Raw genomic sequence first — 23,702 nt, 5'->3', positions numbered from 1 at the left:
GCAGAAACCTTCCCTGGTTAAGAGCTGAGTGTGCAGCACAGGGAAGACGAAGGGGGAGCCCACATCACTGAACAGTCAGAACAATTTCAATTAACTGTCAGGTACAGTTTAAGGCTCATCATTAATAAATTAAACACAAAAGAACCCACATCATCCAATACTGTCCATGGATACTATGATCTGTTCCAGAGCCAGTTTACATTAATCACACTGCACTTTACTTGCTCCTCTTGAGTGTTACACAGAAACTCATCTACCTATGGAGACATAAGAAGGAATTATAGAAATAGTAACTCCTGGGTAATTCAGAAGTGGAGAAATGTCCCCCTGTGGTGGGCCAGAGCATGAGGTGAAACCTACATTTAAGGACACAAAGAAGCCAGAAAACTTAATATTAATGTCCTTTACTGTGCTGATTTTTTCAAAGATGCCAACACCTGAGCAGGCAGCCTTGTCAACTCAGATAGTGTTAGGTCCTTTTACTGCCAGGAACAAAGTGCAAATGACTTTGGGGATACTACTCTCTTTTAAACCAGCTCTCTATGTACTTCACAGAAAAGGGCGATGAGAGTAATACGCACTGTGTAATGAGACCTCTGAATAGACCACCAGTCCATCACTGCTGTGGTGCTGCCTGCAGGGGCCAGGCTTTGCCAAACCAGGTAGTTCTTATTCTCATCACTACTTCAATTACTGAATTTTTACTTCCTTCTATCAGAGAATTTCAATAATCTACTTAATCTGTTTTGCCTCACAACCTTTTGAGCTGCTTCTCATATTTGAGGTGACAGACTACGGTGGGTCAGGGGCAAAGGAGAACAGCTCTGGTCTTCCGCTTCAGGCACAAAACCCCATTCAGACTCCAGATGCTTGGGCCCATTCTCATTACAAAGTAAAATAATTTGTGTAGAAGTAGATCTTGAGGATCAGATCACTTCCCTAGACTACCAGACCTGGTAGTACTGTAAATATTTGGAACGGCCACAGGATGGCCAGATAGTGCCCATCAAAATGATTCAGCTACCTTACAATCTCGTCCTCCGTGACTTTTTGTCTTAAGGCATTTTAGCCAAAAGTGTTGTGTGTAACGTAAGTTGTGAGTGGGTGTGTGCCTATCGGGTTAGGTGCATGGGTACCCACTAACTTGCCACAGGAGAGGCACACGTATGGCACTGGAGGGATGGGGAGGCCTGCAAAGCTGTGGTGGGGTGGCATAACAAATCAAACAAATTGCAGTGACAGAAAGATTAGATTTGGTTTGGTCAACAGCATGCCACGTCATGCTTATATTCATGTGCCTACACTTTGCTCCTGGGACTTGCTGACTGGTAGCTCCCTTCCCTCCATCTCAGCCACTTACGCATTCTCCCTTGCCCAGAGCTCTCTGCTAACTCCAGTGAACTGCTCTGTTCCAGTTTCTCTTAATAGCTTTTACTGCTCACGTGAGTCTGTGTCAGCTACAGTATCTCACACACCTCCTCCTTTCTGCCCCTCTATTTCTCCTCTAACTAATCTGCAATAATACGCCTGTCACATCTGGTTTTCTGCCTGTGTCTTCACTACTCTGTCTGCGGACAGCCTTACTGCCCTTACCGCGATGCAGCTGCTCGCTCCCTCGTCCCCTCCTGGAGATATCATATAGGAAGTATGCTACAATAAATCTGCATACACAACTTCTCTTATAAATAGGAAGAGTAACAACAAATCAAATAATGTTTAAATAAATTCCTCCCACTTCCGAGTCGTAGGCTGCACTTCTATCTTCATGAAGAAAATCAATAGCAGTGGTATACGGCCACTGCACTCTGTCTTCCACATTACCCATCCCCCTTGTACAAAGTACAGACTGTGTGCAAGGAAATGAGTGTTCCCAGGAGAGGAAAATGGCTTTGTGCACTTAAGGTAATGATGTCACTTGAGGTCGCCATGCAAACAGCTATGGATATGGAAATCTGCAGTTTTGTCAATAGAGCTGGAACCTGGGGACCGAGCTTAAGAGTTGAAGCTTTTTTATAAAATGTTTCCCTAATTTACCTACTGAGCTTCTTCCCAGAAACAACAGCTGCCGTACCTAATTAGCATTAATCGCCTTGTTACAGAAGAGCAACTGGGAATAGTACAGTACTTGAGGTACTGACAAAAGGATACACTAATGGCATTGATTTGTCCAGTCTGCTACAACTTCCCCTCGTTATTCTTTTTTCTGTATGAAAAGCTTAGAAGCCGTGAAGCACACTTGGAAGAGATGACATGAAAAACAAGCCACGGATGCACGCAGATACCAAGCTATCGAGCCTACCCAAGACGCTTGCTGCCCGCTCTGTTTGGGATTGCATCTCCCAGAGACAGTTTTTCATCTTGACCCATGGCAAGAGCAGACCTGGAAGGGGATCTCTGAGCAAGGCATTCTTTCGAACAGTGATAGGATGCTTTGCTGTGTGCTTTGCAGATCTTTGATGGAGCTGCATTAAAATAAGCTCTGAACCCACACACAACCCTAGCACAGGGGTGTTAAATTACTACACAAATTGAAAGATCAGTTTCAGGGAGTATCATGGGGAGACAAAAGCAATTTGTCTTTTACTGGGATTAGCGACCATCTGTAAAGTTTCAACCAGAAATGCACCAATTTTGTTATGTTGAACCCTGAGGGTTTTGTCATACCTCATTGACTGATATTCCCTGTACTACTGTTCCCTGATCGTACAGCAATTCAATATCTGCCATGAATGTGCAGCAGCAAGCTGGAAGGCAGGAGCTAACACCACAGAAGTGTCATTAAACTCTGTCCTCAAACGGATTATCTCCTCCGTTCAGTCCAGTCTCCACTAAGACGGGACCCAACCATAAATTAGATCCTTGGTTTTGTCCAAGTTAAGCACACCAAGGTACAACATGCTGTATTTCCTTGCTACACAGTTGCTGTTGCTGTTTTATCCCTAAGATTGCTCTAAGCAAACACCATTCCAGCTACTTGCTTGAAGTTTTTGAGAATCTTGTTCATCAACAAGCGAGAATTAATTCAATGGCACAACTAAAATAGTTCGGTGTTTGGAAGCGGATGTATCTAATTGATGTCCCCATGCCAAATCCCCATGACCAGATAGAGACTGTGGAAGCCACAGATATGAACTCCTTTGCTGTCACCAAGTAAAACCTTAGGATGTTTGTACATGGAGGATCACAGCGACGGGAGTGGCTAGGCCAGTTACAGTTCATGTCTTCCCATGGTGCTCTCTAGCTCTGGGTACCAGTGTTCCTTCCCTTCTACTGACTACCAGCAAGCCTTTTAGCTTACACAGAACCAGCAACAGCCTTTGGCAAATTTCAAGGATGATCCCATCAGCATCTCACACAGAGAGGTTGGACCGATACAGGAAGAAGCAGAAGCAGACAAGAAGCCTTGGGTGGTCTCATTTGAGATCTCTTTTTGGAGGATAAGCACTATGGTTATTTGTCAGAGAATGCCTTTTTCTATCAAGACTTCCTTCACCTCTTCTTGAGCCATCTGCTTGGCTCAGGCCACTATGACTGTTCACTTGCTTTCACCTCCTTCTTCTCATGGGAAATGCCAAAAGGCCAGGATGAGGTCAATCAAGAAGCTTTTATGCTCACTCCATCAAAAGGTCCAGGCTTTTGGCGAGCATAACCGGGCTGTGACTAACCTGCTCTAAAAGTGATCTGTGCTGTGTCTCCTATAGAAAAAAAGGCAACATTATACAGCATGATAGGAGGAAAGAGTTAGTATCCTATTAATTAATGAAATAGCTCTTTTCTGTTAGTGTTCTGACAGCTTCCTGCTTTTTGAAGCAAGGGAAGTTTCTTGTTAGTCTGGTGGATTGTATACTTGAGCTACAGCAGCTTACACCAAAGGCAAATCTGTGACTCTTGCTTCTCTTTATGGGGCTGACTAGTAGCAGCCACTGTGCTTTTTGGTATTAAGATAAATACCAGCGTGAGATCTAAGCTGGAAGGAGAACAAAACAGTAGCCAGGAGAGCAGGAAAATTGTCTGCTACATTTGCAATGCAGTTCATTTTTTTTTTTACAAGAAGCTTTGCATAGAACATCTAAAACAAACCCCATGAACACTTTCAACCCTGCATCAGTATGAGCTAGGTTTCCTCTTGGTCATATGGAAGGAGATCTTATCTGCATGTAGCTCACTCAGTATTACAGTGGGACATAGCTTACCTAGCTTAGACACTAATTTTTCACATAATTTTAGGCATGCCACTGAGCAATCTTTCAAAATAACTGTGTCATTCTATCTTACTCAAGGAGAGCAAGTGCTTACACCTGAACCAGGAGGTATCTCAGAGGGATGAAGGCTGCCGTGAGCATCTCTGCCTGCCTGCCTCTCTCTCACATATTCATCTGCAGACAGGGATGCAGGAGATTTACTGCCAAGCTCCTGGTGTGGTGGATGGGCTAATGAAGATGCCGCTGTCACAAAGGCTCATCACCACTGTACCCTATTCTGCCACACTCCATCCAGTTGCCACACTGTCCATTCTGGTTCAACTCTTAACTGTCATGACATTGACTGGTAGGTAAGACAAAGACTGTCTGGATGGGTATTTCACTGTAGAGAAGGGAAATAAAAAATGCAAAATAGAAAAACAGATGGCATAAGCTTCATTAAAAGAATATCTCGTCTATTGGGGCTCCCATGAGGATTCATTGTCAACCAGCAGACGCAGAGTCCCTGAGATTTACCCTTGGGGATTATTCTGTTCCTCCTTCTCTCCTTATCACAACTCTCTTCTGTTTTCAAAAGGCTTGTGGTATGTGCTCCATCTGTATATGCCTCCTAATAAGGATGTGCTGGAGACATCTCCTAAGGACTAATGGACACAGAGGCTTCCGATGCTGTTGGAAGTCTCTTTATCAAGTAATTTAAAATAAAGAGAGAAGCATGGCTGAGCCTTGCAGTTCTTTACAGACAGACAAAATGAGAGTGTCACAATAGTAAGAAATATGTAATTAATGTGGATGATGAACTATATGAACTGGGAGATGTTATTTCTCCTTGGTGTAAGGTTCTTTTTTTATGTGGTCCCAGCAGCAAGCTAAATGTTTTACTGTTCCACTTGTAAACCAGATGTAACCTTTAGGAAGTCACTAGAAATATAAGCCACCTGTGAAGGTTTTCTGGTATCTAACTGACCCCTGAAGCAAACACATGGCCAAATGTGTTTATTCGAAGGGGAGACGCAACCAAGGATAAGACCGTTCAAGCAGCAGGATAAATCTGTGTTCAGTGCATGTAGCACAGCACACTCTCTCTGTCACACTTCAGTCACTGTGGGCTCTAGAAGCAAAAGTTGTATTCATGCTGGGTTGGTATTTAACTGAGCTCACTTGAACCAAGCTTCCAGCAAGCACATGAGATTTATATATGAATCTTCACAGAGTGAAAAATGACATTTATCAACCTTCTATCAGAGCATTTGACATTTGAACAATCGATTATGATTTAACAGTGAAAAATGCCACTATCCATACGGAAAATGTGCAATACAATTAAAACCCTAGTTGATACCATCCCCAACAACGGTTCTGCCAGTTAGGCTATTAAATATTGATGTACTACAGTAACTTTCTCTAGCCTTAAAGAGATTAAAACACCCAATCCAAATCCTGACAAGTTTAAAGCAGAAGAGATAAAAACAACCAGTTGGAGAAACATGCGCCCAGAGCTGGGGTATCTGAGCCATTAAACTGCTTGAAAATTGTAAAGGCTGGGCATATTTTAAGAATAATAGCACCAGGAGTGATGGGGATTAATGGCAGGTTACAGTGCATGCAGACAGTACTGTTAGCCTTGTTTTCCTTCAGGTAACCCAAAGCTTATCTGGGTACAGCAAGAGTAGAGTCAATCCAAATGCCACTAGATATGTGTTCACCTAATTAAAGAGACATGCTGTTTCCACAGGCAGAGAGAGAGGTCTCTGAACAGACGTCTCTCTGGAGACAAGGCAGGAAGATGCTCGTCAGCCTTGCAAGACAATTCCTCTTGAGCAGGTGTATTTCCCCCACCATTACCTTTGTAAGCAAATTGCAGTAAGAGTATTCACTGGGCAGCAGCACTAGCTGGAAAGGAGGTCCTGGCAATGATACACCTCTGTCTACCACAAAACTTGCTCAGACTCTTCCAATACCTCTCTTTGCCTCTTTACTGGTGGATGGTAGCACCAGCAATGGCTAAGTGGAATAAAATTTTTCCTATATGAAAAGCATAAGTTCTGGCAGAAAAACTAATCATTCTGCTGCACCTGATCCATGTGAAAAAGCTGTTAAACTCTGCAGAAGTGTGACTATAGCATATTTTCAAGTATTGGTCCATTTTAATAATTAGTTACATTTTAATCCACTAATGTAATAGGCTGCCTCTTCCATTGTGAGCTACAGCTGGCACATTCCAGTTTACGCCAGATTCAGTTTCTCCTTCTGTATTTTCCTCATTTCTGTTATTCCAGTTTTCATGTTTTTTCTCTGTGGTATCTCTTTGTTGTACTGATTTCTCCCAAACATGCTATGACAAAATCTTTGCCGACTCCTGCTTTTTGTGTCAAAGTCATTAATAAACACAGATATGAAAGAACTGTTCAAGAACTCTATCAGCAATGTCCTTCCTTTTGATATTTTCCCCTTCAATGTTCCCGTGTTTCTCAATCTACTGATATAAACTAACACTTACTTTATAAAACTGAGGCTTGTAACAGAACTACTTCAAATTACTTTTTAATTTAACTTGCATGAATCCCTGTTATCCCTGAATTCAAACCTACTTCCATGATCAGGTGTCCTATAATGTCCTCATAACTTACAAAGCCACGTCTAAAACAGCACCATTTCCTGTCCCACTAAGGTGTCTCTGGAGGATATTTTTATTGCCTAGAAATGCAAGAATATCTCAGACCTACCAATAATATTACCAACTGCTTTGATTCCTGATGATAAAATACCCAAAGCAACTACTGCAGGAGTAATTATCTCTCTAACAACATTTCAGAACTCGCTTGGCAGTGAAAATGGATCCTGGTGGCATACAGCATGCGGCAGTGATATCTTTCACCAAACGGTGAGTTGTGCAGTCATTAACACATACTGCTGCTCCCTGCCTTTTCCTGAAAAGCATCCATTGGTTTAAGAGTATTCCTGACTGTGATCGTAGGACAGATCTACTGTCCCAATGCACTTGCTCATATCCTATATTAGTAGCTCAAGGTCCTCCACTTCGCTGCATAATCTTGCTGTATTTTCATACCCAGCTTTCTGCTTCCTCCTTTTGAGTCACTCATTCAATAAGACCTTGTCTATTCAACTACTTTCTTTTCTTTTGCCATCTATAAGCCTACTCTGTGACATTCTTTTCTGCACTGCTATAACCAGATTTGTCTGATTATTCAATTTACCATGTACTGAGGCATAGCCTAGAGACTTCATAAGCACTGCCCAGCCTTTCCCTATTGTTTCTTTAAAGCTCCACTTATAAACAAGGCCAAAGTAACATTTGCAGTAGTACTGCAGGTCCTTGGGTAAAACCTGTCCGTTGAGAACAGCTCTTCATAATCTCTTCACACACTAATGCCCAAACTTCCCCAAATCTTCTTCAAACCTTAGCTGTCTGCTGAGCTTCACTATCACCCATTTGGTAGGGGCCAGAGCTATTCCACTGCACGTGTGGACAACCACTTCTTTCAGAGCCATCCCTAACATGGCATAGTCACTCTCGATCAGTTTAAAGCAACTTCCTCTCGCTATTATTTGTTCTGTTGCGAAGGACAACCAAGGGACTGCTTCCTGCTCCTGCTGGGAAATTTTTTAGGTTCCCAATTTTTTATGCAAGCTCTAAGCAAAAAGCACACTGTTCCTTTGACTTGCTCTTCATTGGGTTCTGGAGGCTGTGTGGTACAACAGTGGGTTTTGCAGGCTGAACAGCCATGTGTCAATTGCTGTCCTCTTGTAAGCATTAGCCTTGTGAAGAAGCAGAGTATTGTGCTAATTGGATGAGTCTGATTCCAGATCTTAAAAAAATATTGCTCACAAACAGCATGAGTATTTGTACGTGAGCTGTTAGACACCTACAAACCCTCCACCCAACAATGACACAGCTCTGTCTTTTCCTGGTTGTGGCCCAAGTCTCTGATCCTTTCCTCTTTTTTTTTTTTGCAGTTATTGCCTCTCCTCTTCTTTTTACAGTCCCTGTATATTATCTCCATTCTTTATCTGGCCAAGCCTTGATCTTAGCATGGTAAAAATGTGTAGGTTTTAAAAGCAATGCCTTCCTTTCAAGAGACAGCTTACTTCCTCTACCAAAGCCCAAGATAGATGGTTCTCACGTGTTTGTAGGTCAGCTCCCTCAGTGGCAGACTCACAATGATAAAGCTGCTCCGTGAGTTGTTTGAGCTGAGGTAGCATGCTCAGCCACAGGCATGGAAATGTGCACATGATCCCAGGAGCACCTCACCATACTTCAGACCTCAGATTCATCCTTTTAATTCTCCATCAGCAAGGACTCACCTAATTTCACTTGAAGTGGGGACGGCTTATAGTTCATGGCTACAGTTTCTCCCTCTCTTGTATCACAATCTCTGTCCGAAATGGATGCAGCTGTTGGATCCTGTTAAGAAAGGAAAGGAAGAAAGAATGGTTAAGCTAAAAGCTACGCAGTCTCTTCGCCTAACTGGCTGTTAGGCGACTCCATCCCCACTCACATTCAGAGGTAGCAGCAAACATGTTGGTGTTTTTAACAGCTGAAACCCAGGAGCAAAACACAGAAGTCTGGAAGCACATCCAATATCCTAAAAGTACCTCTGGAAATGCTAGATTTCAACACCAGACCTTTATGATGGATGATACTGGGAATAAAATGTGGAGCGTGGGTCATCAGTTCAAATTCAGCCTGGGCTAGCGGTAGTTCCAAACCGTTTTTATACAATGACTCTCTCGGGTATTGTACGAAATGCATTTACAGTTCCAAGGGGACCAGTCAACCTCATGATTAAAACTAAGAAGCTCATGATCACCTGTGTGAAAGTCTAGCTCAGAAGGAATAAGAATTTAATGAGTAGAAGAATTCAATCTCCAGTTCCTCTTATTGTTCCTCCTATTTTGTGGCTAACCAGAAAGATTTATCTGTCACCACAGCATCCTGGCACCTTTCACTGTCACTGAAATTCCTTCAAAAACCAAAGCTCTATCTGCTTCATCACAGCTCCCTGCAGACAACCTAATCCAGGGCGTGTTGTAATTCTACAGTATAGCACACCAAAGAATCCTGAAAGAGACAAACTACCAATTCACGCAGTTCTGCCACTGGTAAAAATATGTAAAGCCCTTTCACAGCAAACTTCAAACCTGCTAGAAGTATCTCTGCTTAGCACCACAGTGAAAATTAAAATTGTTGTTCAAATATGTTCACTTCTTCCCACCTAAAAGCTCGAAACTAAATTGAATGTGCATATATATACATACATATCTGCATATGTAAATTTGGATTTATAATAGGTAGAGCTGCAGAGGCAACACAAACATCTAATATTAGGTCCAATATCTGAAGAAATCATCACTTTGTAAGAAACAGAATCATAGAATGGTTTGGGTTGGAAGTGACATGAAAGATCACCCATTTCCACCCCGTTGCTATGGGCAGGGACACCTTCCACTGGGTCAGGTTGCTCAAAGCCTCATCCAGCCTGGCCTTGAACACCTCCAGGGAGGGGGCATCCACAACTTCCCTGGGCAACCTCTGCCAGTGTCTCACCACCCTCATTGTGAAGAATTTCCTCCCCATAACCAGTCTAAATCTTCCCCCTTCCAATTTATAGCCATTCTCCCTAGTCCTATCACTCCATGCCTTTGTAAAAAGCCCCTCCCCAGCTTTCCTGTAGCCACTTCAGGTACTAGAAGATAGCTATAAAGTCTCCTCAGAGCCTTCTTTTCTCCAGGCTGAACAATCCCAACTCTCCTAGAGTGTCATCGTATGGGATGTGCTCCAGCCCTTTGATTCCTCTAGTGCAGCAGTGTCATGACTGGCTAATAAGATTAGAGCAGGTTGCAAACACAAAAGCCACTCTCCAAGAGGACACAGTTAGGCATAAATGATGAATCATATGCATTTTAGGTTAAAAAATGTACTTCAATAACCACACTAAATGACAAAATACAGCAGCTGCATGGCAAAAAAAACCCCAAAAACCCAGTGGTTGAAATTGAATGAAGCTAAAAGTGAAGTGGTACACAGAAAAAAAATAATTCTCACTTTATAAAAACTCACTACTATCACTCAAGGAAGAGAACTCAGATGGCAGGTTCCATTAGCTGACCAGCTGGACAGACTAGAACTTTTCAGCCAGGGAGAGACAATGGATGTGGGCTCTGGGAGAAGTCTAAATAACTCCAGCAAGGGTGAGAGGGTGAACAGGGATCAGTTAGTCCTCAGTTACTATAAGCATAAGACATCAAGTGGCAGTTAACACGCAGCAGCTGGAAACAAACTCACTCCTTCTCCATACAGCAGATGATGTTTTGCTGTGGACACTAAAGGGGCTCAGGAACAGATAAGAAACGTGAATGGAAGGCATATCTGTCAAATACAAAAGTACTGCTTCTGGCTCAAGCTGCTCCCAGGCACAGACTGATGTTGTCGGGGAACCAGGGAGGCATCATTGCAGACTCAGCCTGTTCTTGTCTCCCAGGGACACAACACAGGGGTAGGTGAGGCCTTTAAACTAACTTGAATAGCCAGTTCTCTGTGTCACAACCTATTCTACGATCTCAACTGAAGACCAGTCCTTGTAATGTGGGATTGGTCTCCAACACACCCAGCTGAAGGTGCTAAACCAGGATCCAGGCTGGATATTCATGGGGCCTGGGCACCAGGACTCGTCCAGGTTCAAACTGTTAAAACTACGCTTTAACTCTAAATCAAAACCAGACCCTACTTTTTTCAGAAGCTGATGTGCTGCCAGTAGCTTCTCTTGTAGGTACCTGCCAGTGACATTATATATCTGTTGCATGGACAGTGGGAGGGGAGAAATCTTCTGAGGTGCCTTTGAGGATCTAGATTCTGGTCCCAGACCAAAAGACTCAGCTGGAATGATCTCACAACTGGGCTCTAGACCAAACAAATAGAAAAGGCTTCCTAGACCTCCAGAGAAGACAAAGATGTCTTTCAAAACGATTCATTCCATTCTATCTGAGACACATCATAAAAGCAGACGAATCTGTTCTGCAAAGTGCGTCTCCCTCTCCCCCCTGACTATATAGGAGGTTCGGCAACTGGTGGAGACTGTGCCTCTGCTTCTGATGAAGGCGTATGAGCAGAATCCATAATATTGGCAGCCCACACCTGGAATTCATCTCCGAAGTCTGGAACTCCTCTGTCACACAGCAGAACTGCAGGGAAAGGCATTAACTGCTGAACAAAGACCCGCGACTAGCATTGAGGGATCACAAAGCACCAGCAGAGCCTGGGCAGTCACTGTTGTGTGCATAGGCCAGACCCGCTCCCTTCAAAGAGTAAAATGGACCAAAAGGAAACAGAGCTGGGCCAGAAAGTATTCCTAGTGCCAGCGTGTATCTATCCCTATCCCGAGAGCGCTGAGGCACCATCATATTTCCCATTCATCACTTCATACATGTTCTGCAGCAATGCACTGGACTCCACAGTAACAATACTGGCTGTGAGAATGACAGCATTCCCACGGCAGCTCAGCTGGAGCTGCCTCTTTGCACAAATATGCTTTGCTTTGTGCATACTGAACAGGTGCATTTCTCTCTCTATAGCTCATCGACCCAGAGAAACACTTACTTGACTAATAGGCCTTTTGCTTGTGAATGCCTACGAACACACTAAGACTCACGACAGGCTTTCACTATTGGAATTCACTTGGTGATTTTGCCCTTTTTCACAAGCCTACTTAAGTTGACGCATTCAGCTCTGATCCCGATGTCAAAATCTCCGCTGAATGGTATAACAAGTCCCAAGGCAGATGATGTGATTTCTTTCTGCTCACTGCGGAAACACAACACTCCCAATCAAAACACAAGTGCCAAGATGTGGCTGCACAGGCTTTAAATGGCTATGGGAATTTAACACATTTAAAGGTTTTCTTTTGTTCCTTATGGCCTCTTCATGTCTTCATTCCTAGGGAAGAAATACATTCAATCAGGCCACTGCATGAATGTTTGGCTGTGGCCAGAGTTTGATAAATCAAAGTTTTCTCCCTACATGCTCACAGTTTTAATTGGGCATGCACAACCACAGCATTTGAATAGAGGGGCAGAACTCACTAGTTTGTGGTTTTGTACAGGCTAGACACAACAGAACCTGAAAACTCTGCCCCCTGTTCAGTACAGCCACATCCTACAGTGCACACCATGTGCCACTTCTAAACATCAGAAATCAGTTCCAGTAAACCTCCACGGAGCAGGAGTGCTGTGAATCCGCAGTAGGAATTGGCACAGAGAGAAGCTGAAGCCACTTTAAAATGAAATCTGGGGGTTAAGAAACATGGCATGCTCAATAGGGTTTTTGTTCTTTCCTTTTTGCTGTACTTTTGCTGTACAACACCTCCCATAATGCACCAAGTAGAAAGTAGCCTTTCTACTCTTATCACCTGTCTCTCTAAGTAGCCCACACTGCCTATGGAGCAAAACAGACCCCAGGAGCCAGCACATTGTGCAGTTACACCCTCAGCAATCGAGATAGTCACTGAGTACAAATGAACCTTTGAAACAGCTTGGAAAATGCAGCTGCCTTTGCCTTCCGTCACAGTCAACACTTCTGACATCTTGCAAGCTTAACAAGTTTCTGCTTTCCACCCTGCAAATCCTCTGGGACCCCGGTGCATGTGGAAGGGAACGGGCACACACAGTTTCTGTGGCTTTCAGCTGCTCCTTAAAAACTCAGCTGGAAATCGAAATGCTTCTATCTGCTCACCCTTCTCAATCCTAAAACTCAGCCATATTTACAGACCTAAGAAAATGTCCTCTACTTTGCTTTCTGTGGGAAATTCTACAATTATTAGAGCAGCTCTGCTGTTTGATAAAGCACAAAAGGGGAAGATTGCTCCTACCCTCTAATTTCAAGGAAAGACACAATGAACAGGGCTTACCCACCACTATTCTCCATAGCTCAGAGGCTTTAGTTTGTTCATCATCAGCTGAATCAGAAAGAGCTAACTGTTCCAGAGTATTATAAAATCATAGAAAGGTTTGGGTTGGAAGATCATCTTGTTCCAAACCCCCCACCATGGGCAGGGACACCTCCCACTAGATCAGGCTCCAAAGTCCTATCCAACCTGGCCTTGAACACTCCAGGGATGAGGCAGCCACAACGTTCCTGGGCAACCTGTGGCAGTGCCTCTCCACCCTCACAAGAAAACATTTCTTAAGATCTAACCTATATCTCCCCTCTTTCAGCTTAAAACTGTTACCCCTTGTCCTATCCCTGCACTCCCTGATAAAGAATCTGTCTCCAGCACTCCTGGAGGCCCTTTCAGTACTGGAAGACTGCTATAAGATCTCCCTGGACTCTTTTCTACACTAAGCTGAACAAGCCCAACTCTCTCAGCCTGTCCTCATGAGAGAGGTGCTCCAGCCCTCTGATCATCTTTGTGGCCTCCTCTGGAATTGCTCTAACAGATCCATGTCCTTTTTGTGCTGAGGACTCCAGAAATGAATGCAGGGATCCAGGTGAAGTCTCATGAGAGCAGAGTAGAAGGGCAGGATCACCACTCTTGCCCTGCTGGTCACACCTCCTTCTGATGCAGCCCAAGATATGATTGGCTTTCTGGACTGCAAGCACACATTACCAGATCATGCTGAGCCTGTCATCCACCAGCATCCCTAGTCCTTCTCTTCAGGGCTACTCTCAATCCATTCTCCATCTAGCCTGTAATGGTGCTTGGGATTGCCCCAGCCCAGGTGCCACCATCCAGCTACTTTTGTCTCCAGTACCAACCAATCACGTGCTTGCTGTCTTCTGTCTAATTTAAAGGTGCTGGAAGTCTCAGTACCAACATGCGTGTGACAGCCTTCAGTAGGCACTCGCAGCTCAGCAGACTACTGCTTTCTGAAGCTGATCACACGGATCACATGCTGCAAATAAACACTACCAAGAAAGGACATGCTCAAGTGTTTAGCCACATCAAACACTGACTACGAAAAATTTGATAGATGTTCTGTGCACGAGAGACTGAATTAGACAGCAGAAAAGGCCAGGCTGGATGAGGCTTTGAGCAACCTAGCTAGTGGAAGGTGTCCCTGCCCATGGTCTTTAAGCTCTCTTCTAACCCAAACCATTCTATAACTCTATGAAAAACAAGTGATAAACCACATCCACCTCAAATACAGGGTGTACATCCAGGTGACTGCAAAGTTTCTATCATTCCTCTGTTGTCATTCCAGAGCCTTGGGCTACAACATTGCTCCTGCTAATAAATACTTATGTCTTCAGTTTCTCTGCCCTGGAAACAGAAAATCGGGTGCTGTTTGCAGATTCACTCTGCCTCAAGCTGTACTGCACCAGGTTATCCTGAGAAACGAAGCTGCAGGCAGCAGTCTTCTGGAGAGAAGACTCTGATGTGCACAGCTGGGTACGTGAAAGCACACCGCCATGGTGTCTCGGCCAACAGACCTCCACAGCCTCCGGATATCACTACAATATAGACACGAACATCTATGAACATAAAGCACTTAGAAAAACACCGGGAACAAAACCTCTGAGAACCAAGGTGTGCATAGTCTGCCTGTGAAAAATGACATAAAAGGCTCAAATGCTGTGAAATTTATAGTGGATCACGATGAATCCACCATATAGATGAACAATGGTCAGCAATAGCATGTTCAGCAAGAGAAAGGAAAGCATCACAAGGGGATGTATGGCAGGAACGGAATGTGCTAACCCCACAAAAGGCTCTCTCATTCCGTCTTCTGCAACTGTCAGGTTTCAGCTTAAGCATACAGTTTTCGAGCCCATTTTTCAGGGAAGATGTAATCCCCACAGCAGTCCTATAGATGAAAGCTTAAAGCTACAACCATCCAGGAACACTGTAAGAATGGGATTGTTTAGAGATGAGAGGGGAAGAACTGGGAGGGATACAATAGCTGCCTTCAGATACAGAGAGGGCTCTCACAGAGAAAAAGGGAGTAATTTTTTTTCACGTTTCTGATCACCAGTATAAGAAATGCTTGCCTTACATTGCAGCAGGGTTGCAAGGGAATACCAGAGAAAGCTGCAAAGTTAAGGCTAACGAGCTATGCATTTGCCTGATGGAGTTGTAAAATCACTGTTGCAAGCCTGGCTCATAAACCAATCTGTCTCACAGAAAGTCAACAGAACTGATACGGTTTTGGGGCAGTTTGATCTGGACTTGGTGCAAGCTGGTAACATCCCTGATCTTTTTAGGTCCCTCTCTCTCATCTCTCTTAAGAGGAAAGGAGCCTTCTGCTAAGCCAGACTCATTTAGGCAGAACATAATTTTATCCCAGGAACAAGAGGTTCTCCAAACTCCCCTACCCACTACCAAGGACCATGGCTGGCTGTCACCTTCTTGCTGGCTGAGCTGAAGAAAACTATCTTTTTTCCAAGTCTCACACATTGAAGGAACTCCGGAATCACATGGCGAGCAGAGCAGAGGGCTTCCAGGAGGACACTGTTGTCACTTTTCATCAACATGTACTGCTGGATCCAGACCACTAACCACTCAGCATCACCACTCCAAACCAAAGTCAAAGTAAGTGGCATTTCGGTGGCACAGCAACTGATGCACTGAAATACTGACTCAGTTTCAATAAAGCACTGAACAACCACTGTTTATTGACTTTCTACTAGCTTTGCCAATGCACCAGCTACAACATAGCTGTTTTTCTTTTCTGAGCGACTGCTGAACAGATCTTATTTAACAATAACAAATTAGGCCTGCAATACCCACCACAAGATCCAGATTTTGAACGTGATTCATTTATAATTCTAAGACAAACTGGTATTTGAAGCCATTTTTTTCCCCAGCTATTGAACAGCCAGCAGTGTTAATATTGCCGCACGATTAAAACCTCAAGTCATATTAATTAAATTGAACCAGAACGTGAATGAAATGATTTTTTACTGTGTACACCTGCAGTTGTAGTAGCTCAAACCACTGACAGCTAACAAGGAGTTCAGATCTTTGCTTCATTTCAAATGGGGCAGAACAGAAGTGCCAGTCTGTCTGTCTGTGCTGCACTGCTTGTGCTGAAACGCTCCCTCAGAGCCCCGGCCGCGAAGGGTCTGCCTGACTGCCACATCCAAGCTGAACAAAATGCAGCAAACAGAAAGGCATAAGCTGTGGAAAGAGAACAAGACATTTCAGATGTCTGTCTTCCTAATCAAAAGTGACATTTGCAGCACAGGGTGGAAAGTCTTTTTTTTTCTAGATGAGGATGTATGACTAATGCTGGTAGTCTAGAACAAGAGGAACCACCAATTCAGTAAGCAGACCAAATACTTTGGGAAAGCAACTGAGGGACAAGGAAGAAAAATGGGAGTAATTACATGATTTCTGTTAGATATCCCTCTGAGAAACCAGCAGCTTGAGCAGCCCCCAGTCTTTTCCTTTCAATCATGATTGAGTATATTTAACATAGTATTTCCCTTCAGGCTCTTCTCACGCACATAAGCCAACACTATTATCACATGCATTTATAGGTTTGCTATCTTGTGCTAACTTTACATGACTTAAATTGGATCATTAACATTGCAAATTAGAAAAATGCCACGCTGCACTCCCCATTGCCTCCAGCACTTTCCAAGTGGCTGGCAGGCAATAACTATTTAAAACCAGCTATTAACTGAGGTATGTTTTCAGGATGCTTCAATACCAAAACATTTCCTTCCTTGTAAAGGATATGCACATGACAACATTACACCTTTCCCTTTGTACCTCTGATTATACAGCCACAGTTATGAGGTGCAACATGAGACATATAATTATTTAAGGCAATAAAGCATCACAAATTCATCGGTACCTATTGGAAAAGTCATTTCAGCAATTGACATCTGGCCAAACCAGGATCTCAAAAGCCCCCAAACAACTTCACGACTGTTCTTTAAACTTCACTTCATGAGGGACGATACCCTCAAAATGATCAAAAATTAAGAAATGTATCAAAGCCAAGGTCACTGTGTGTTGGAGGACAGAGGAAGAGAAGCGGAGGCTCTTTGCTACATGCTGTAGCGTGATACTACAGAAAACTGCAGTGCTCTGCACAGCCCTAGTATTGCCCAAAAGGGACCACAGCAGAATCTTGTAGTAACTGAAATCATGCTTGCTGGTTAGTTAGAGCTTCTTTCAAAGGTGTGTCCCATCTTTACTCCTTCAAGGCTTTAAAGGAGCCTCACCAAGAGGAAAAAGCTATTTTCAAAGGCAGTTGAGCTTTCCATCTGAAATGAAGACAACCAGAGACTCTTGTGTGTGGCAGGGAAGATCTGTGCTTCCTTCCCATGGACAATCCCAATACCTGGAAGAAGGGGCTGAGAAAGTGCAAGACAAGACAAGCGTTGCCATCATTGCTGAAATGCCACGGTTATGGGCATATACAGAATAGTTTACACATCCTCGCCACAGGCAGTGAGGCTGTTCCAGCTGTACATGAAAGATGAGACCAAAGTTTGCCTGAAGGAAACACTAAAAATGTTAGCTAGTTCTGGCAGGTACTGCAGAAATTATATATTCTGACAAAAATGTCCTGGCATAATACAAATGACAGTAGGAGAGTCCTGTTCCAGTGATGCAAGTTCCCTTCAATGTCCTGGAGATCAGATAACTGTTTGCATAGGCCATGGACTGGATCCAGTGTGAGATCCTTATGAGGTTCAACAAGGCCAAGTAATCCCTGTTTTCAGTACACGATGGGGGATGACGTGCTTGAGAGCAGCCCTGCAGAGAAGGACTTGGGGGTGCTGATTGATGAGAAGCTCAACATGAGCCGGCAATGTGTGCTCACAGCCCAGAAGGCCAACTGTGTCCTGGGCTGCATCAAAAGAAGCGTGGCCAGCAGGGCGAGGGAGGGGATTCTGCCCCTCTATTCCTCTATTGTGAGACCTCATCTGGAATACTGTGTCCAGTTCCGGAATCCTCAACGTAAGAAGGATATGGAGCTGTTGGAATGGGTCCAGAGGAGGGCTACAAAGATAATCAGAGGGCTGGAGCACCTTCCCTATGAGGACAGACTAAGAGAGTTGGGCCTGTTCAGCCTGGAGAAGAGAAGGCTCAGAGGAGACCTTATAGTGACCTTCCAGTACCTGAAGGGGCTACAGGAAAGCTGGAGAGGGGCTATTCATAATGGCTTGTGGGGATAGGTCAAGGGGAAATGGGTATAAACTGGAGAGGGGCAGATTTAGACTGGACATTAGAAAGAATTTCTTCACCATGAGAACAGTGAGACACTGGAACAGGTTGCTCAGAGATCTGTGAATGCTCCATCCCTGGACGTGTTCAAAGCCAGGTTGGATGAGGCGTTGAGCAGCCTGATTTAGTGGGATGTCTCTGCCCATGGCAGGGGGTTGGTCCCTTCCAACCCTAACTATTCTATGATTCTATGATTCTAAATACAATGTCATTAAGCTTTCAGAGCCTCTCGCTGTAAGAACAATAGCAGGAAAAGCTGGGACTGCTCCACATCCATACCTTTCAATAGACCAAGGGCTCCAGTCAGCATTTCAGTGTCACAGTGCCACAGCTATTACTAGCATACCTCTGGGGCCACTTGTTCTTTTCCAGTGAGCAGTTAGGACCTTTTATTTAAGAAAGGCAAGTGATTTTTACGTGTTCAACTCCTACACACATAAGATGAACAAGACCTTGCCTTTTGCTCCACTAATACCTCTGGCACCTTTAACCCAATCCCTCAGACCCTTTTCTGAGCTGTTTGTTTGCTTCTGCTGTTCAGCCCTCCAACAATCATGTTTTCATTCTGTATTTCTTCTGTACCTAGCAATACCCCTTCTCCAAGAGAGCAAGAGTGTCCAGCCCTGCAGGCTCTCTGACTGAAATAAACAATGAGACCTGCACAATGGATAATGCACCTGCCAAGTGTCAACTTGATATCAGACATTTCTGGAATAAAAATGAGATGTGTGCAGACTGCAGAACTTTTTTCAGCCTCTAGTTTCATGTTAAAACCAGAGGTTGCCCTCTCTGTCACAAACCTACTTCATGTTTGTCAGGTCTACTGTCTTCAACCCAAGGCACCCCGGGCAGAGTGTTTGCTTTCTATACAGGCTGAATTGGTAGGTCTGCATTTACTGAATCTGCACTCACAATCATGGGCATGGATGGACCTTCTAAGTGCTTTCAGCAGGATATCACTGCATCTCCCCTTCAGGAACTTGGCAAAACCTGTCTCAAGAAAGAGTTAAAGGCACCAGCATGGACATCTCAAGGTCTCTACAACCTGCTTTCAAGGGAAGCTGAAGATCTAGGAAAGCTGTGTAGCAAATGTAGTTGGGATGTTGAGGAAAGAGCAACTATCTGTGCATTTGTCCAAAATCAAAGCTACCTCTGGCTTTAGGAGGGATACTAAGAGAACCAAGAAAAAGAGACAAGCTTTGAGCGGCTTCCAAACAAAGCCCTGAAGAAGCTCTGCGGAGCCCATCACTCTGGGAAGTAGGTTTCAAGAGACTTCTCAGGAATAATCATGGATGCTCAGTGGCATTCAAAACTTTTTAACAGATCTGAAAACAAAGACTTGTCCGGCACAACACAAAAGATGAGCAGCTGCTCAAGGCTCACGCGCTGAGTATACTTCTCATGATGCAGACAGGTGGGCAGTAGACACCAGCTCAGTCCGGACATCACAGAGGACTCTGCTACGGCCCATGCTTTCAAAACGACTTAGTGTTGTCCCCTGACCCCACAACCTAGGCTGATGGGCTCAGGATCCTGGTGGGTAACGCTAACAGCTTCGAGGTGGCAGTGCTGGGCAGTAAGACTCCTCTTCTCCACACCTCACCATGCTCAGCAGGGCCAGCAGTACATAGTCTTCAGCATATTGATGTGACAGCCTGAGAGGTCCCTTGCCCATCTTGCAAAGGTGGATATCAGCATTAAAACCTTACCGGTTTCTCTCCAGTAATAGAGAAAAATAAGCAAAAAAGGTGAGTGCTTAGCAGCCCCTCTCTCTTTAGCACAACACTTTCAACTTGTCCCAAGAGATGCAGAGCTCAGTCACCAGATTTCCATATTTATAAGGAGAGAGTTTCTGTTTAGCCAAGCCTGTGACACAAATAACCCTGCAAACAGCAGCAGGAGCAGCAGCACAGCAAACATGTCTGAGAGGCGGAGATGTGAAAGCCGAGGGAGATCTCAAGTCACTCTATATCTTGGCAAAGCTTTCCAGCCCTGCGTGAGAAATTGTGAGGGCACAAGTAATTTCAGCTTCTAAAATAAGAGCTCTCCTCGCCACCACCCCCACGCCTGCATCTCCGTGACTAATTAGCATCCAGGGGGATACAGATTCTCCTCTAGTAAAGCGTTGTTTGGTTCACTTCTCCCCTGACATGTTTGTATTAGAAATATCCTCATTATGTGACTAATCAGGAAAGCCAACACAAAGGCACAGGAGCTGACTTAATGGGAAATCAGTGATTTTTATAAATGTGGCTTATAAATTATTCTGTCTCCAAAGGGAAAGGATGCTTTTTCCCCTCCTAATCCTGAAAAAAAGTGCAAAATTGAAGTCCTTGAAGAAAAAAATATTTTTATTACTAGAAATGACAGCTTTTATCATCCACTCTATCCACTGAGCTTCCTCCTAATTCTCTCAGTTATGGCAGAGTTGCAGTTAACGTGCTGCAAAGGTCTTGGAGAGCCTGCCAGCCCCTTGCTGCCTGCTTGGGTTGGGCTCGGCAAGGTGTTCGACAGCCCCGGTGCTGCTAGATGCTGCGGATGCGAAGTGACAAGCCTGGTTAGCGTTTTACCATGCTGAGCTTAAAAGTCAGCAGCACAGAAAATGCCAGCCGCATTCCCAGCCATCCCTCGAGAGTGTCTGAAGATATTTAGCACCATTATCTTTTACATAGCATAGCAGGCTGAGCAAAGACCAGAGCATAACTTAAATACTGAGGTAAACTGGGCTTGGCAGGAGCTGTATGAAATAATGGCAACCAGACATCATTTAGTGGCATAAGAAGAGTATTTTTAAAGGAGAATTTGTTTCCCCCTTGTAATCATCTGCAATGGAGCTGGTCTCCATCCGGCTCCAGCTTGTCCCCTCAGCCTCCCGTTGACAGCACCAGAAAGAGATATCAGGCTGGATAGCTTCCGCCTCACTTCTCTGAAGGCAGCCCCTTTATCAGCTGAAATCAAGCCATCTGTCCCTGGCCCCCTTCAAGGAGCTGCACCAGATTGCACAGCTCGGGAGGAGGCACTGCACAAAGTGGGAACAGGAGGTTGAAGGAGCTCATTGCATGCACAAAAAGCCAAACCAGATCCATGGTTGAGTTGGAAAGGGAGATGAAAAGAGTGATTGCAGCATCAGTGCTCCCTGGGATGGGCTCAGTCACATCCATGCCAGCTCTCACTCTTTATTCAGCTCCCTCTGGACTGGTGCTCCTTCTGCTGTGGAGACACAGACCAGCCCCAAAGCCCTTTGCCTGGGCTTCCAAAGGCATTGCTGGAAGGCAGGCTGCTATGAGCCATGGAGGGGTTTGCCTGCTATGCTCACTGAGTGTGACTGCCCAAATCTTTGCGTTTTGACAGTTTCTTTCATTTGGCAAATGTCTACTCTTTGGTGTGACATGTTGCACTCTGGATGTTTCTCTCCACCTGATTTGAAACATAGATATAACTATATATTTTTAATATTTATAAATACATATATATATACTGCATATATATAAAAATACATATAATTATATCTATATCTATTGCATACATATATAACACATCATTTTTTTTTAATTGAAGTGGGGTGCTGGGAACATATTTTGTCACCCTCAGCCCTCCCCTCTAAGCGATAACCATCTTAGCAACTGCAATCTGAAGCAGAGGTTCATGAGGGAAGGGGATCAACAGGGAGGCAGGGTCTGCCAAGACTAAAGCTAACTGGAGAAGGAGATGTGAGGAACAGACTGGATGGGTCACCAGGAAAGGAAATGGAAATGGCTGAATGATGTTCCTAGAAGAACAGGTCCAAGAAGACAAAGAAGAGACAGAAAAGGTATGGTCAAGGGCGGTTAGGATTAAAAGCACTAGAGGACGTAGCTGTCAGACACCTGCGAAATGATGCACCTCCACGCTCTTCCAGGGCTGCACACATGAAGGACAACTGCCACCCATTGCTGGCACTTCCCCAGCTGGTCTCAGAATTACCTTTGAGTGAAGATCCAGAAGCCTGCTTTCAATGAATAGAAATCAAGGGGATGTAGGAATCTTAACTGTCTGAGCTCACCTAAGGCTGGTGGTAAGAAGTTATGTGTTCAGAGGGCCCTGAGCCTTGCTGGTGCTGCTGTGCCAGGCCATGCCAAGGTTTTCTTATAGTCCATTTTCCTCTGCTAAAACCAGAGGGAATTGACATTAGGAAAAAACAGCAGGGCTGGTTTGCTGAGCTCTCTAACACAGCTACTGGCCCTAATTTGTGCTCCTGCAACTTATGTGCCACAAGACAGTCTTTAATGACATAAAAATTGTGTAAACCCTGTCCTTTGGTAATTCAGGAGCCATCATGGACATATGCTGGAGATGAATCACAGTAACACAGAAGGAACAAATACATGACTTCTTGCAGAAGCTGCAAGTCATGTAGGGAAGAGGGGAGCAGAGTGCCCAGGAGGAAAGATGGCCTTATGGTTACAAAACACCGGGCTGTCATAGAGAACTGGGACCTTTATGCCCTTACATAAAATGTGCCAAGTCTCTAAAACCAGATCTCTCACAAAAGGTCACTAATAACATCTCCCTCCTCTGCTGTGCTTCTGAAGTGTGATACTGTGAGTGCTTAGAAATGCTATCAACGTGAGCAGGAGCTGCACTTTGAGTAGGTGAAAAGATATAAATCAGGAACCAAGGGAAAAAAAAAAACCATCAAGTGACAGTTACGCTGCTCTGAAAACCCCAAATGATCTGGCCTTAATTGGTTTCTGTCTCAAGCCCTTATTCGCCCAGCCACAAGATCATGAGAGGGAAAGGATTTTGAATGGACTAGGGGGATCTTGTAAGACTTTCTAACCCATCCCCTCACTAGCAGTCGGGCTGCAGAGATGAACACTGACTTTGTGAAGTGCTCAGACACTATCTGTGGTGCCGAATGTCATAGAACAACTCACAAAATTACTTACTTGGTCGTAAGAAGCATTTTGGTTTTATGCCTTTCTTCGTCTTGTGTGTGTGTACTGCTTTACCATGTCTTTCTGTACCCGGTAAACTTTTTGGTTTTTTCATCACAGTGCACAGAGACCTTAATTTGTGTTCCCTGCAGTGATGTCAAATTCTTTTCCCTGAATCTCAGCTCTTCTGCACCCTCCTTTTCATCTTTCAGAGTGTTTTTGCAGGAGGGGTCTGAATCATTATCCCTTATTTTATATTTGAGAAAACTGAGATGCAAAGAAGTGAGGCTACTCAACAAGAAAACGGGAGAGCTGGGTTCTCTAGAGTTCTGATCCCTGCGATAAGAGGTCTTCATAAATGCATTTCTACTGGATACACTTTGTAT

At 44.3% G+C, this 23,702-nt stretch overlaps 1 protein-coding gene across 3 annotated transcripts in view; it reads right to left on the bottom strand.

Annotated features, from left to right (window-relative positions):
- The window catches only part of FAM219A (family with sequence similarity 219 member A), a 103,465-nt gene that overhangs the window by 37,744 nt on the left and 42,019 nt on the right, over positions 1-23,702 (bottom strand). For all 3 annotated transcript variants that reach the window (XM_054054279.1, XM_054054278.1, XM_054054280.1), the window contains exon 2: positions 8,529-8,628. In XM_054054279.1, the coding sequence (XP_053910254.1) occupies positions 8,529-8,628 (100 nt within the window). The remainder of the gene's footprint in view (positions 1-8,528; positions 8,629-23,702) is intronic.

This window comes from Cuculus canorus, chromosome Z (assembly GCF_017976375.1).
Source record: "Cuculus canorus isolate bCucCan1 chromosome Z, bCucCan1.pri, whole genome shotgun sequence".
Taxonomy (NCBI): Eukaryota; Metazoa; Chordata; class Aves; order Cuculiformes; family Cuculidae; genus Cuculus; species Cuculus canorus.
This window is presented reverse-complemented; position numbering and strand designations above follow the sequence as displayed.